Source organism: Physeter macrocephalus, chromosome 11 (genome assembly GCF_002837175.3).
Source record: "Physeter macrocephalus isolate SW-GA chromosome 11, ASM283717v5, whole genome shotgun sequence".
Taxonomy (NCBI): domain Eukaryota; kingdom Metazoa; phylum Chordata; class Mammalia; order Artiodactyla; family Physeteridae; genus Physeter; species Physeter macrocephalus.
Window position 1 is genome coordinate 129,251,751 of NC_041224.1, and position 16,275 is coordinate 129,268,025.

General features: G+C 33.6%; 1 protein-coding gene across 1 annotated transcript in view; it reads right to left on the reverse strand.

The window, feature by feature from the left end:
• Positions 1 to 2,234: 2,234 nt before the first annotated feature.
• MDGA2 (MAM domain containing glycosylphosphatidylinositol anchor 2) overlaps positions 2,235 to 16,275 on the reverse strand; it is an 835,318-nt gene continuing 821,277 nt past the window's right edge. Inside the window, exons 16-17 of the mRNA XM_024118322.3 lie at positions 6,842 to 6,947; positions 2,235 to 3,938 (exon numbers count right to left, since the gene is read on the reverse strand). Of these exons, the coding sequence (XP_023974090.1) occupies positions 3,850 to 3,938; positions 6,842 to 6,947 (195 nt within the window). The 3' untranslated portion in view covers positions 2,235 to 3,849. The remainder of the gene's footprint in view (positions 3,939 to 6,841; positions 6,948 to 16,275) is intronic.

Genomic DNA, 16,275 nt, shown 5'->3' on the forward strand with positions numbered 1-16,275 from the left:
TATTACATGACATCGTGATGCACCACGCATTTTTCAAATCTCTTAAAGAAAATTTAATGGCAGGCCAAACTTCTAACCTACTAAGTGCTATGAATCACATAAAACCAGAAAACATTTTAATCCAGGGATACATGGCATATTGTAATTCATAATAGAACTAAAAAATAGGTAGCAGGAAAAAAAGAAAAAGAAAGAAAGCAGGGCTAGGTATGTATATAATGCATGTAAGGGAAGACTCAGATTTTTAAAAAGCACAAAATAAAAGTTATGTTATTTTTAAATAATGTGTTTTCAATGAGTATTTAATATAATCCTACAAATACGAAGGGGCTATTATTACTACTGAAAAGTAATAACATTGGGCATGATTTGACACTTCTGGTAACATTGGTGAATTTCAGTACCTAAGATGCCATGTTTTTAGGATGCACTATTATTTTATATATCACTACACAGAAATGCTGCTAATTATAATTAAAATAGCCTGATTGCAGAGATGTTAAAATGTGGAGGAACAATCATCTCTGAACTGATGAAAAAAAGTAATGCTTCTAATTAATTGGGATCAACTACTGGCAGTAGATTACATGATATAATCTTTCTCCCAGGAAATTAAAAGCTCCATTACCTAATGCCTTCCTACGAAAGAACAACAACAACAACAAAATATTGCCATCAATTACACTTAAAATGTGTTATCAAAAAGGAAAAGGGGGAATACATTGGAGATTTCAACTCATATACAAAAAAGTATTAGGAAAAGGAAGACAGTTGGTAAACATGTAAGCGCTTTAAAGTTGTCATTATTATAACATATTAAAGAAGGGAATATTTAATTTACATTTCACATATGCTGACCTTTAAAAAATTTTTGCATTTTTATCCATTGCCTTTCAATTACAGCAACTAAACATTTGCTCTGGAGTGAAAAACATTGATTCTAAGTTTGTTCGGTTATATAAGTGATCCAGAACCCATTTAAGTTATATATTTTAACTTATTACCATATCAATAAAGTTGATTGCTTTGCAGTTCTTCTGATTACCCCTTTGTTCTTGGCACTCATCTGCAATTTCTCAAACATTTAATCAAAATTACTTTTTGAAGTACCAGCCGGTTCTCATGAACTTCTGAAGCCTTGTGTATTCTTACTGTGTGAAAGGTTATGGAAAGACTTTAGTATTTTATGAATGTTTAGTAGTGGAACTGAATCTTTTGCTTACAGCAGTTTCTTTGTGCAGGGTTACTTAGGAGAAAAGATATGATTTCATTTTCCTGGAAAGGACACATGTATATCCAAATATTCTGAATGTAGATTTTTTTTTTTTTTTTTTTTTTTTTTGCAAAAGCCTCACTCAAAGATCAGGAAAAGGCAGCAATGAGTTAAGCCTCTCTTTTGATCTAGAACATTTTCATTGATACTATCAGAAATGAGTACGCAGAAAATCAATTTCAAAATATGATCCACTAATATGGGATAGTGGAGAGAAGTGCTTAGTTGCCACATAAAATGGAAGTCAAGGTGAAGGGAAATTTAGTAAATATTAAGCTAAGTGCCTTGAATATTTTTACTTTAATCTCTTTGGTTTGATAAAATAGATGGGTGACTATAATTTTGAAATTCTTTCAATATGCCTGATTTGTTCAAATGTGTTATAAAATTCATTTATTTATTCTGCTTAATTTAAAGAACATGGCTTAGCTCAATTCTACCATTATCTGGATATTCAGACTGGTTCCCTCTTTAACTATGAAAATACACATTAAATTCCAAGTTCATATTTGTTTCATATTTTACTTTCAAAAGTTTGACTTTTTTTTTACAACTATTACAAATAAGGGAGAGTGCATCAGAGATTTCCTATCAAAATTTCTTTCTGCAGACATTAAAGTATATGAAGCACTGAAGATTTATCCCATGGAGACATAACCAATAAATTGTATAATTATAGTCTCATTTTGGTGATAAGTGAACATCGTTCAACAAACACACATACTGCTTTTCATACCTTACCTGGAAAGAGGCTTTATTGAACATAGCTGTAAAGTTATCTTTTAAGTTGGATTACTGAATTTGCACAAACATTACTACAGAATTTTTTTTAAAAAAAATCAAGCTTTGTCATTTTTCCACTACATTTTGTTGTGCTTTTTATATTAATATTTGCAAATGTTATAATTTAATACTTATATCCCAATTACTTGCATAATCAGTTTTTCTTTTAATCCTGGGGTGTTGAGAGAACATATAATAATAATAATATTCTTCTTTAGACAAAAGTCTTTTTAAATGAAGTTAAAAGCTGAGATAATTTAAGGAAAAAGATCTTCAAATTTTCATAACCAACAGGTTTAAGTGAAATTTACAATGCATTGGAAAACTGGCTGGTTAAAGGTATGATTTGTCCTCAGGTAGCTCAAAATCATTTTTACAGGTTTTTGTTTTTTTGTAAAAGTGTTTTTTAATCTTGGTAAAATAATAAAATAATATTTCACAATTTTCACAGAGTCAACTAAAGGGCAGAGGCATATTACCCTCAGTGTCTAGAATAAAGCCAGATTTTTTCAGGCCCAGTTCCACTGTAGAGTTTGTATGTACTGCAATACAAACATTTTCTTGTTCCCTCTAAAGCTAGGGCCAATTTCATTTCAAATGGAGGTTAGAGTAAAAAATCACTCCTGTTTTACCACCTTCTGCGCTAAGTATTATCTTAACAACCTTTTGCTCTGGTTGACCCATTTAATAACCTGGAAGAAAAAAGTGTTGCTCCCATGTCTGGTCTCAATGGAAGTTATTTTCTAATGGACAATAAGCCGAAAGGCCATGGCTGTCTAGGAGGTCAAACAACAAATATCTTGTCTGCGTGGGCTTACGCAGCAGCTTCGGTCCTTTCTTCTTCAGAAGCGGCTTTGTTGTCTTGCCTATAATTTGCACATTTAGGCTCTGTAGTTTGTTTATAAAACAGTTTTACACAAACCACTCTTAGCAGTGCAAACTTCTGAGTTGAAAATTATTCAGGCTTGTTTCATTGAAGGCACTTGGTTTCCATGGCAATTTATAAAAGATGATGGTTTGGTTTCTTCGTTGGAACAGATGACTTAGTTTGGGTGTTCAAGTGGCCGCAAGCAAACTCCGATAAGCCTGTGTAATATGTAAGCCCAGGTTTACCATCCTGGATAGTAGTGCATGCAAAAAGAGACAGCATACAGTTATCTAGCTTAGCCATGGGAGGAAAACAAATAATAATAATAAAGGTGGGATGGGGATAAGGTGGGGAGGAAGAAGAATGTTGTAAATAATTCTGAGTTCGGGTTATTTTCAAGGAATGGTAACAACCAAAGGTAAAAGGGCCTACATTTATTTAATTCTTTATGCAAAACCTTCTCAAAAGGAAAATAAATGCCAGCTCTTCACGTACCCTGTTTACAGTGAGGTTTTTGTTGGCAGGCCATTAGGTTTCCATGGTAACAAGCAAACTATTCATTTGAAACAAAACCAGCCATGACTTTGTGCTTTGACAAGGATTTCTATAGCTTTTTTTTTTTTTTTTTTTTTCCGAGTTCAACCAGATGACCAGATGACGCTGTAATCTTTTTAGCCACAAAAGCACCTGAAGGTCTCTTCTCTACTCAGGTCAAGATTTTCTTTTATTTGTAGTGCAGAATAAGTTATATTTCCATGATGTCTTTTTATCCCCAGTGCTTAAAAAATTTGTTTTTATTATTTTATTTTGAGTCAGTAGTCAGTGGAGGAATCTTTGGTAGTTTGTTTTTTCAATGTCCATTTACAAAGACTCTTTCTTCATGCCAGTGCCTGGTGAATCTTTTATAGCCTCTGCCAGGGTAAGGTCACCTTCGAGGACTTAAGATAGAGATGAGGACGATAACCGGAAAAAGCCATATATGTACTAAAATTCCAACAGCACCATCAACGGAATCTAAAGACAGGGAAGTAAATGCCAAGAAATCATTAAAAAGGAGAGTAAGTATTCCATGTAGCTACCAATACAATTTCGGTGAACAAATAAAACAATTTTAGTATATGGAAGATATTTTTGGAAAACACTTGTTTTTTGGTTTGTTTTATTTATCAGCTTCACTTCCAAGACAAGTGAAAAGGAAAATAACTTGAATATATGGTGAGGCATTTGATAAAATTAAAATATTTTCAGATTTTAAATTGATATGCTATGCTACGAAAACCTGTTCAGAAGATATTTATGTGAGTTTGTGGCTGAGCTTAACCTCAGAGTTCTGCTAGCCACATGAAGGCATGCACACATAGAAAATTCTCAAAAATCTAAAAGTTCAGCTTCTTTTTTTTTTTTTTTTTTTAAGATTTCAGAAATGTTTAAGCTTAAAGACCACTGAAAGAAAAACTACTCTTTATGAAAACCAGGTAGGGATTGTTATGAGTAGAGAAATTAACTACTGCAAACAGTGGATTATACATATCAGGATCATTCTACTATCTATAAATTGGGTAAATAATTTTCTCCTTAGTGTAATTTTTAAAAGTGCTATGAAGTCCATTCTAACTTAAAAATCTCTTTCACCAATCTGCCTTGAGATTCCTACTGTAGCTGGTATTTTAAGTAAAATTCATGTACAGATGATACCTCTTAGAATGTATAGCTTACCTAGGAGGACTAACAGGCAAACCCAATAATTCATTAACCTGCCTTAAGTTACAGAATGGCTCTCACCTAGGAGCGAGGTGGGTTTTGAAAATAAGAGACAAACAGTCTCAGCTTTTGATAGTGTGGCCATAGTACTACATTTACTACCGGAGAGGGGTTGGAAGCCTGAGCAGTTTAGGAAGAGGCCTTTGGCCTCCAAGCTGGTTTGTACTTAGAATTTAACATTAATTTAATATTCCACAAACACTATTCATCAAAATGAACTTAATAAGTTATAGTTAAAGAGATACAAATGTAGCAGAGTATTTTCTCATACCAAAGAAAATATTTTTGTTCAATTAGAATTGTTTCCTCTGATTTACAGAGGCTAAATAAAAATACCTCCAATAAGTATAGGTATATCTTACTTGAAATAGTCACACTTTTTCCTGGATTTAGTAGTTTAAGAGAAGAAAACTGATAATGAAAATGTTCTATTGTATAACAATAAAGTGCCTATGGGTTTTCATAGTCATTTCACTGTGGCTACATTTCTGCTTTCTCCTTTTTGGGGAGTAAATTATGCTCTCTTGCTTTCCTCATTTGGAAAGTTTAATTCTATTTATACTAATTTTCAGTGATGTAATTATCAAAATGTAAGATTTCTGTATCAGATGGTAACTATCTTCAGTTAATATAGTGTATGTTACTATCACTGATTCATGTTGTGAAATTCAAAAGAAATCCCTTTTTCCTCTGAGAAGAATGCTTGCTTTTTTGTGCATTTGACAAACCTACTTCATTTGGATATAGCTGCTCGTTTTCTAAAGGAAAATTAGCCAGACACAGGGAGAAACTTTTACTAAAATTGTTACTTGAAATGCTAAGTGTAATGACAAGAAGGTGAAAACTATGAGCAAAATGGCTCATTGTTATGTACAATCTTAGTTTTTGTCTCCTAACAATGTTTAAAAATGGAGTCAATCCAGTTCGTATGAGCAATCACTGGGTAGTTGTAAAAATTTGACTTTCAACATCCAGACTGATATAATTTCTCACTAACTATACTCAATTAACTAACACTCTGATTTGCTCTAGACTTATACAAAGTAGATTTTCATGCTCTTTTTGTAAGTGCTAAATAATTGAGTTATTTGTATATATTTAGTTTGATTGATACCTCTTTAAAAGACCACAAAATTAAAGATTCTAGGTGGGCCTATGAAAATCCTTCAACTAGAGGAATTTTTCCTGAGTATAATTTTAGATTTCTCACCTTCACATGAATAATACAATGAGGATTTTAAGAAAGCCCAACACATAATTCTGATGCTTTTTGCATTATTTATAATTTTTTATTTATAGCTCGTTTACTAAAAATGGATTTTTGGTGAAAAACATACAATTTGAAGATATCATTATACCATAATATTCAAACCAGAATAAAAAGTGAAACCAAATTACTAAACAAGATTGTGATGCAGGTATAAGGAGATTAATTATACCAGAAAAGAATTAGGCTGCTCCATTACTTAATATATATAATAAGGCTTTTCACAATATTGAATCTGTTAAAATGGTTGGCAAAAGTTAGACCTACAAAATACATTCATAAACTCGGAGGAATAAAAACAGCCATGGCTACATAAATGTGTGTTGAGTATATAGATTAGCCAAATATTTTAATAAAAGTGAAAAAAAATCCTCTGAAATTAATAATATAAATTAAGAATATTTAAAAATCTTAATTAAAAACCAAAGTGTGCTTGCCTTACATAGACCTAAATCAAAATTACTTTTATTTTAGGTCAAATAACTGATTTCAAATGCCTACAACTGGATTTAATACTTTGATTTTAAAATATAATTAGAATTTTAGGGTTTCATGCATAGGAAATTTTTTTTTTTTTTTTTGGCGGTACGAGGGCCTCTCGCTGCTGTGGCCTCTCCCGTTGCGGAGCACAGGCTCCGGACGCGCAGGCTCAGCGGCCATGGCTCACGGGCCCAGCCGCTCCGCGGGCATGTGGGATCTTCCCGGACCGGGGCACGAACCCGTGTCCCCTGCATTGGCAGGCGGACTCTCAACCACTGTGCCACCAGGGAAGCCCGGAAATTTTTAAATAAACTAAAAACAAATTAGTTTTAACAATTAGACAACATTAGTTTAACTGTCATTACATTACTTTAACATCACACCAACTGATGCAAGAAGAGACACTTACTCTTAGTCGTTAAGTCTTGTTTTGCACATTCTCCTTCTGCAATTGATACATCATCAATGGCAATGTCACCTTCTATGCCAGGACCTCTAATACCTTCAAAAATGAGCTACAAATATGAATAAAACAAACCTAAATGTAGGGCTTTGATTTGCAGATGAATTTTTATTGAGAAATCGAGGAGACAAACCTAAAATTGACAACAATCCTGGCATCATTTATTATTGATGGTCTTCAGAATTCTTACTTGCAAAAAACATAAACTTTCTCAACAAAACCAATAGGATCTTCCTTGTATAGCATAGTTTTCCATATTACAAGCTCTGTGTCAATTTTAAAACAAAACTAAATTGAATAACAGAATAAAAGCAGCTACTATTACAAATCGTATCACTTTTTGTTTTCAGAGGTAAAGTTTTTCTCTGAAATAGATTCCCTCCAATGTTTTCTAAACATATCCCACAACACTGGTTTTCTAGAAATATTTTATGGATGAATGAGTTCTGGGTTCACTGCAACAGTATTATGTTAAATGAAGCACAGAGCAAGGGTTTACCATCTCTGTAAAACTGTTTGATCTCTTGCAAATACAGTGAGTAAATTCATCATGTTCCCCATATGCCTTGTTTTTAAACCCTTGAAGATATTTATGGGTTTACTTATGTTGAGTGTTTAGCGGCAGACCTTTGAATTTCCTGTATCTAGAACAGTGGTTGGCACTGAGGTAAGACATTAGTGTTGAAAGAATAGATGAATGAAATCCGTCTCTATTTATTACTAAATTCTAGATACAAGGTCAATATAAGGACAATTAGCAAATTTTTATTTCATTTTTATAGAAATGAGTCTTCTAAAATTTTGTCTTATCTCACAATTACTCCTTGCTTCCAGTAAAACCTTTTAATTCTTTTGATAGTAAAAAATAACTTATGCATGTAGTGATTATATTCCCAGAAAAATTTCTACATACCAAAATGAAATACCTACTTTGTTCTTTCCGAAGAAAAGTTAGCCTAATAACTGTTTTCAACATCAAACCAATGTGTGCATTTTAATACAATTTCTAGCCTTATTTCATTGCAACAAATTGGAGTAAAAGTCTGTTTTTATCAGTGCCAAAATTTTTGTTTTTCAAAGTATCTTAATATGACTCCTTAAAGGCAAATTTGTGAGGAATTTAAGAGAACTTATACTACTTTTGTGAAGGCTACCATTGTTCTCTGATATGCTATCATAATTTTGTCAATCGAAATCTCTAAGGGGAGTAGAGGCATTAGTTACCACCTTTTGTATTGAGTCCTTTCCCCCACTTAAATATGGTCTATAAGAATAAGAATAATTTGCATGATAGGAAAAAATTTGATAAGAGAAAATGATTTGAGAAGTTTTTATTATTATATTATTATTATATTTAATTTGTGTAGAGAGGGTTTCCTGCTTACCTATGTTGAGATAAGTATGTTAATAAAGAGTGTCCAAAACCATTTCTTTGAAAGGCATCCAATTTGTCTTGTCACTGAAGCCAAAATAAAATGGCAGACCAGAGTTAAAATATTTAGAACTAAATTGGCAGTATATGAATTCTCCATCCTCAGATAGAATCAGGAATGAAGCATTCATTTGGCTGCCTGGAAATGATAACTTGCATTTGACTTAGGGTGGTGTTTTGGAAGGTATCTGGGTAGTGGCTACACAGCCTTCAGAGGACTATTTAAATTACAAGAGAGAAGATTAAAAAAAAAAATGAATGGTATAAAAATTCAAGAGCACTGAATTTGGAAAAGGAGAAGTCATTTTAATGGCTGCAGAATAGTCCATGTTATGGATGCAACAAAATTTATTTAACCAGCATGTATTGTTATTGTTAGACATTAAAATTATTTTCAGTTATTCTGAACAAGGCTGAGATGAACAATGCTGCATTGCATATGATTATTATACACAATTATTATATGGTTCTTTAGGGTCATTATAAATTGGCCCTATCAGCAGTCTATCTGTGAGAAGGCATTGTCTTTTTCCTAACCATGGGTTTTTAAGTATTTGGGTTTTTTTTTCCTTTTTTTGATATGTGCTGCTTACCTGGTAGAGAATCAATGTTAAGAGCAAATCAATAGTATTCCCACCCCCTTCTTAGTTTCAGTCATGTGATGCTGGGTCTTCTCTCCTGAAGATAGCAACATGAATGGAATGTTATCTTGGAGAAAGTCAGAACTCAAAGATTCATGCTATAAGAGTCTGATTCCACAAAATCAAATATTTTCCACTTTGCCCCCAAGACTAATACTTTACTGAATGAAAGTGGAGGGCTGTCATCACAAATTTTTCTTTTATGCAGTTCTTTTCAAGGATGGAATGGAAGAAAATGTAGATTTCTGCCTCCCAGTCAAGTTTAATTCTGGAGGGAAGCAGGAATAAGAATGTATTAGTCAGAAAAATTTGGTCTGGTGAAGAGAGTTTTAATTTTAAGGCACCAAGAGTTTTAATTTTAAGAGGTGGAGTAGAAAGAGAAAGGGAGTAAACACTGCTTGTAGAACAGAATACAGGGTTTGTAATGTGGCCATGGCAAATATAAGAGGATTGCATTCCAGTATGATTTGTGTGGGAAGTGAGATGTTGGTGAAAAGGCTAATACGGGTAGGTTAGAATGTTTTGCACCTGCTCACACTTGAAATCTAAACAGATGAAGCTGAAGTCATAATCCTTGCATTGGGAAGGATGCTGAAGGAACATGCTTGAGAGACATGGATTTTTCCATCTTAGGTATGTAGAGGCGAGTAGACAATAAAATTATCCACAGTTTTTCTTTTCTTTTTTTTTTTTTTTTTTTTTTTGCGGTACGCGGGCCTCTCACTGCTGTGTGCTGTGGCCTCTCCCGTTGCGGAGCACAGGCTCCGGTCGCACAGGCTCAGCCGCCATGGCTCACGGGCCAGCCGCTCCGCGGCATGTGGGATCCTCCCGGACCGGGGCACGAACCCGTGTCCCCTGCATCAGCAGGTGGACTCCCAACCACTGCGCCACCAGGGAAGCCCCACAGTTTTTCTTATTTAAAGTACACAGTTATTTTCACTTAATAAGTTGCTGTTACCTGGAGATAAGTGTCAATATAAAATAATGGCATTATTTTAAAAATCAAAATTAAAATGTCTAAATCATCAAAATCATTCCTAACTTTTCAAAGCTTCTTTCTCTGGAATGATCTTGCCATTGCTCAAAGCATTTCAAAACTTTTGTTACTGACTTTAAAGTATTAAACACTCCCACTTTTCCTTTTAATGTTTTTCCTTTCCTTCTTTCTGCCTAGCTGTGCAGCTTGATCAAAAACCCAAGGTTGAACCTAGGCTTGTGCTAAAAACAAAAGTCTTGAAGCAGCGAGGTTGTGAAGGATGCTGCCTCCCTTCTTTTGTGGTCAGATTGAGAGGGAGTGTTGGGGAGACTTTGGTGGTAAACGTCAGAGAGTAGATTGACTGATGGAATTTAATATGCGTGCTGCCTGCCTACTGGCAATATGTTGACCGCAAATGTGTAGTTGGCTGAACAGCAGAAATACAAATCAACAAAAGTTGAATTGTCTTATGTACAGAGGGCTGCCTCTATCTAGAACATTCTTTTATATGAATACTTCATCCCTCGGTGATCCTGATGAAGTGTTACAGTAATAAAAGCTGACTGATTTGTAAATCTATTATTTACATTTATCTGCACAACTATAGATAATACAGTTTGTCACTGAATAAAGCAATTTGATTACTTTCCAAGCGTAGCAGTGTTTTAGTTATTGTGTAGAAATAAATCAGAGAATTAGTAGTAGTTATTACTGGGATGATAAAAATAACTTTTGACAATCAAACTCTTGGTACAGTTATATAATTGGTACTTTTAATATATATTTGAAATCTTGTGATGATAGGGAATCCAATCCAATAGGCTAGAGAAATACCGTAGTCTTCCTCAGGGTCCTATTTGAACATGAAGAAAGAAAAAGGTACTGTGTAGTTGTTGGCTTGTTTCCTTTTAATTTCCATAGCAGCTTTGTTATTGGGAAGATATAGATTGTTTTTTAACTCATTTGACTCTCACAAAGAAATATTTATTGCATTGTTCTGTTTATGCTCTGAACTCCAACTAGAATTATTATAACACGATTTTATAGATTCTAATAGACTTATAAATGGCTTCGAGCTGAAGACCTAGAGGGATATTTTCTCCTTATATTCTTTTTGACTATGAGATAGATAACAGAAATAAAATGCATAGGTATTACATTTAAATAATGTACCTTGGCCAAACTTTCAAGTGCTTTTAAAAATAAATCCTTGGTGACAAACATCTTTTTTCTCAAACACAAAGATGAGAAACTATAACAGTCCATTATAATATGATGTATCTCAACTTGGAAGATGTGATCTGTATGTAATGAAAAAAGTCTGAATTACATTCACTCAGAGAAGAAATGCTCTCTAATTTAATAGATTAAATATGTCATATTTTAATGAAGTACCATCATGATTCTGACTACTATTACATTACAAGGATAAGACTATGTTCTTTTCTTCTTCAATACTTCTGAAATGCATTTGGCTTAATTGCCTTGAAGATGGAATTAATGGCATCTAGATTCTCGGGGAGAAAATGTTGACGCTTAGGTCTCCTAAAAAGAGGGTTCGAATTATGCAAAACCTGTTCTTCACACATAATCACACTGATCTTACTTAAAATGGTTTCCCTTAACTGAAACAAGTTTAAAATTGTAACGTTTTCACAGTGTGTGCCTGCAATTCAGCAAACTTAATATGCAAGAAATACTGCATGATCAGAAAATTAATTCCTGGTGGGTAAATGCAAGTGGGAGTTTAAAAAATGTATGTGAATTTCTGTATTAGAATTACACTACACAAAATTATTGCAATTCGTCGATTGACAGTTTCTTACATTTATTTATAATGCTTTAAAGCATGTAGATATCAATATATAGGGAGATACAGATGATGCTGTAAAAGCTTATGTTCAAATATAATTTCTCAGAAAGGGAGGAAGAGTTACATGTAGCACTAATGAGTAAAAGTAAATGGGGAGTCAAAGACTACAACACACTTCTCATGATGACTTCAACATTAATGGTGCCTCTGCAATGTTTTCTTTCTGATGAGAGACATTGCTTCTGATCATTACTGCTAAGGCAAAGCCAAAGCCTTGGAATGCAGTTTGAAAACTGACAGTGTACATCACTTGGAAAAACTTTAGGATGTGAATAAATTTGAAAATAGCTATTAACATTAATAATTTTACCTTTATTTTATTACTGGTTCAGCAAATAATTAAACTATCTTTTTTTTTTTCCCCTCTTACCTGCAAAGAGCAGAACTATCCTTAACCAGTACAGAAGAGATTTGAAGAGAGGTAACATAATAAACCAGGAGAGTATCCTAAGCTTTTTCTCTGGAGAAACTATATAAATATTAACACTGAGTTTAACTTCACAAGACTCTGCCAGTCCAACTTGCTGGATAAATGTCAGTTGGTTGTTAAAGCTTCTAATCTGAAATAGTAACATGAGATTTTGACTGTTGGCAAAAACAGAAAGAACTAGATCTCATTGTGAATTGCAGTTAGAAAATGTTTTCAATAGTTACTTCAGGAACCATCATCATGTCTATAATTGCTCCAGAATTTGGCTTAGAATGTCAGATATGTATCTATATGAGCATGTAATGTCTATTAAGGAGGATGATATTTTCTGGATTATTATTATTCATAGAAACATATAAAGGCAGCATGATGTAATGAGAGCATTATAATCTCTTTTCCAATCCCTATTTAATGTTAAGGATTTGTGTGATTTAAGATAAATTGTCTCAAAACGTACTTTCAAATCTTTAAATGAGGATATAAGAAGATCTCCAGAATACTTTTCGCCTATACCTAAGAAAATGTAAAGACGGTATTATAATGTCTCTATACTTTTCCCTCATAAAACGTTTGGAATGTACTGTGAAAGAAGTAAAGCATTTAAAAGGATAGTTAAATATTTTCCTTGGTGTAGGATATAAAATAAAAGTGACATTCTAAGACTAACACTATATTAATTTTACTTTTTTGGAAACTTTTTCCCCTAATCCTTCTGAATCCAGCTAAATATATTTTCCTCACAAGCACCAATCATGCTAAATTAATTCTAGAAAAAGAGCCCCAAAAGAAATTTTAGTAGGAGAAAACTTCTATTTGCCTGAAAAAGTACTACACAATAATTTGATTTTAAGCTAAGCAAACTAATTGGACACACTTAGACAAAGAACTTTGCAAGTGGTTATTTTTTTAAAGGGTTTATGGATCAAACTAATTTGAAGGCATACAACTCCAAACAAGACATAAAAAGTGTCAATGTAACAGTCTCAAAATCACTTATATTTCATTTAAAATTCCAAGAGGTAAGAGATAACCTTTCCACTTGAATTAAAGACATCCTAGGATGCCACAAATCTACATTTTAATAATGTTAAAACTTCTCACAACTTAATCTGTACAGTAATATATTCCATACTTTTCTTTGCCATGCTTTTCTGGTAGGCATCACATACCAAAGCAAGATTTTTGAAAAGCTTCATAGTTTATAAATGACTTTTGAGGAAAAGAATACTTTGTCTGAAAAAAGTTGAAAACAATAAGAAACTTGAAAACAAAATTAAATTTAAAAAATGGGGTAGGATGGTGCAGTTGCATTTCCTTAAACAATAAAGATTTATGAAATGAAAGTCCTTAGCCAATGGACCTAGAAATATCTCAGAGAAATAAGAACCTAGAGATCCAATATAAAAATATGGTTTTATTTATCTTCATTTCCCACTGGTAATTTAAATAGTTTAGAAATTCATTGATTCAAAAATCTTCATTTTTTGATTGGCTTCCAGCCAGGATAGAGTAACAGAAACCAGATTTATCTTCCCAACTGAAACAACCAAATAACCGGACAAAGTATATGAAAGAATGGTATTCAGGACACTAGACATCAGGTAATGAAGAACAGTGAACCCTGAGTGATAGAAATGAAACAAGGTTTGCCCGATGACTGCCCTATACAGAATTTATAGACTATGGTGAAAGCAGAACAAAGGTAGAGCCTGGTAGAAAATCTGGGTTTAGGAGGTAGAGCTGAGAGTCCAAGGAATCCAAGGCAGCTAGAGTATGCAGGGTAGAATACCAGCCAAGAAAGAATTGCAGAGAAAGAGACATCTGCAGAGGGTACCCCTCAAGTATTCAGCAAAGTCCTGATCAGGCCTTGAATGTGAGGAAACTGCCTAAGACCTGGGAAAGACACAGGGGGACGCATTTAATGTAACAGTGCCCAGCTAACACAGAACTTGGGAAACCTCATAATTCATGAGGCATTGGGTAGAGTACTCAGAAGACTTTTGCCTCAGTATTGAGAAATAATCAGCCTGATATCAAACACTGTTCTAGTCTCATGTAACAAATCTTAAAAGCAGGAACAAAAATTATCAAACTGTTTCCAAGTAACTAAACTACATCACAAATAAGCTCAAGAATAAAGAAACACAAAAATATCCAGCAACTATGAAGGTAAAATTTACAATGTCTAACACCCAGTCAGACTATCAGACATGTAAAGGAGTAGGAAAATAATGACTTGTAAAGACGAGAAAACATCAATTAATCAAAACCAACCAAGAACTGGCACAGATGATATCGTTAGCAGACAATGACATTAGACAGTTATTATAATTGGATTTAATAGGTTCAAAACATTAACTTAAGACATGAAATGTATTTTTAAAAAAGACTCAAATTGAACTTACAGAGATGGAAAGTATAATGGCTGATATGAAAAATACACTGACGGGCTGAAATCACATTCGACATTGCAAAAGAAATGATTAGTGAATGTGAAGACAGTAGGTTATTCTATAAATTGTGAATAGTGAAATAATTTTAGATAAGATGGTGGTTTTCCCAATTTCCTTACCACCTTACGCAAATTTCTTAAGAGTGGGCGCTCTCTGTAATGACCAGTCTACTGGACTTGACCTCCTTTCCAATTTGAGAATCACAGTCTTTAAATTCTGCGAGCACCAAACTTTCCTGGATCTCCTTCCTTATAACTAAAAAATACTACTTAGGATCAAGCTCCTCTTCCACAGTTCATGTTAATGATTGGTTAGTGTTCTGTGTGGTTCCACTGTCTTTAATCACTGTTCACATATGTACACTTTTCCTTGGAAATATCAACCACTCCCAGAGTTTTAGGCAGCACATACAGCCTAATGACCTACAAAAATGTTTGTCCCCAAAGCTTCAGAAAAACATATGCAATAACCTTCTGCACATCTTTAAGAGGATATTCCACAGGCATTTTATATTAACATGTCCAAAACAGAAGTAACCATAATCATCCCTGAAGCTTGTCTCTTTTCCTCTTTTTGTTATTTAAGGTAATGGATAAAGTAACAGACATTACTCAAGACACCCCAGTTAGAAGCTTCTTGGTCATTCATGGCTACTTCCCAAATTCCCAACATAAAAATGTTCTGCTAGTTTTTATACCTAAGTATATCTTGAAACCATCCTCTTTTCTTTATACCACTTCCCTAGTTTGTCCTTTCAATATCCTTTATGTGGATTTTACGACAGTGTTCTAACTGGTTTGCTGGCCCAATTTTATCTCTTTGAATCATCTTCCATACAACAACATAAGTGATGCACCATGTCATCCCCTGAGTAAAATCTTTCCATAACTCCCCAGTGCCTATGCTCTTGAGGTTCCTTAACCTCATCTCACATCAGTCTTTGATTTATTTTTGCGTACCAAATTCCAGATAAATGTCTGTTTCTCTGACAAATCCTGTGATGTATGACCTCCATGTCTTGGTTTACTCTGAACTCTGATGCAATATTAATATTAGACCTTTTTCTACTTTGCAATACCTCTCTTCAGGTTTCACCCCATATAACAGGCTTCTCTTGACTCTCCTCCATACTCTTCTTGTTGATTAGGTGTGCTCATAGAAACTTGTGCATATTTCTATTACTGCAATTATTACAGTATGTGATGTATGTGTCTAGATGTGTATTTCCACCAATCTGAGGTAAACAATCACTATGAAATCTTTATGTCTAGCAATGTGCCTGGCACACAGTAGTAGCTCAATAAGTATTTATTGTACTGTTGTCTGTGACAATAAATGATTGTCTTGAAGGTACTCAATAAATATTTACTAAATTGATGTCTATGGCAATAAAGGATTATCCTGAAGGAAACATTAATATAACTAGTCCCTTAAATACTTACTTTATATGTATTTGATTTAATAATTTTGTGTTGGTAAGGCAGTGACAAAGGAAGCAAAAATATGTCTAGAAGAACATCATTGTTTTAGAAAGAAAGGTTCTTTGATGCCTATAGAGGTATGTACATTTTAATA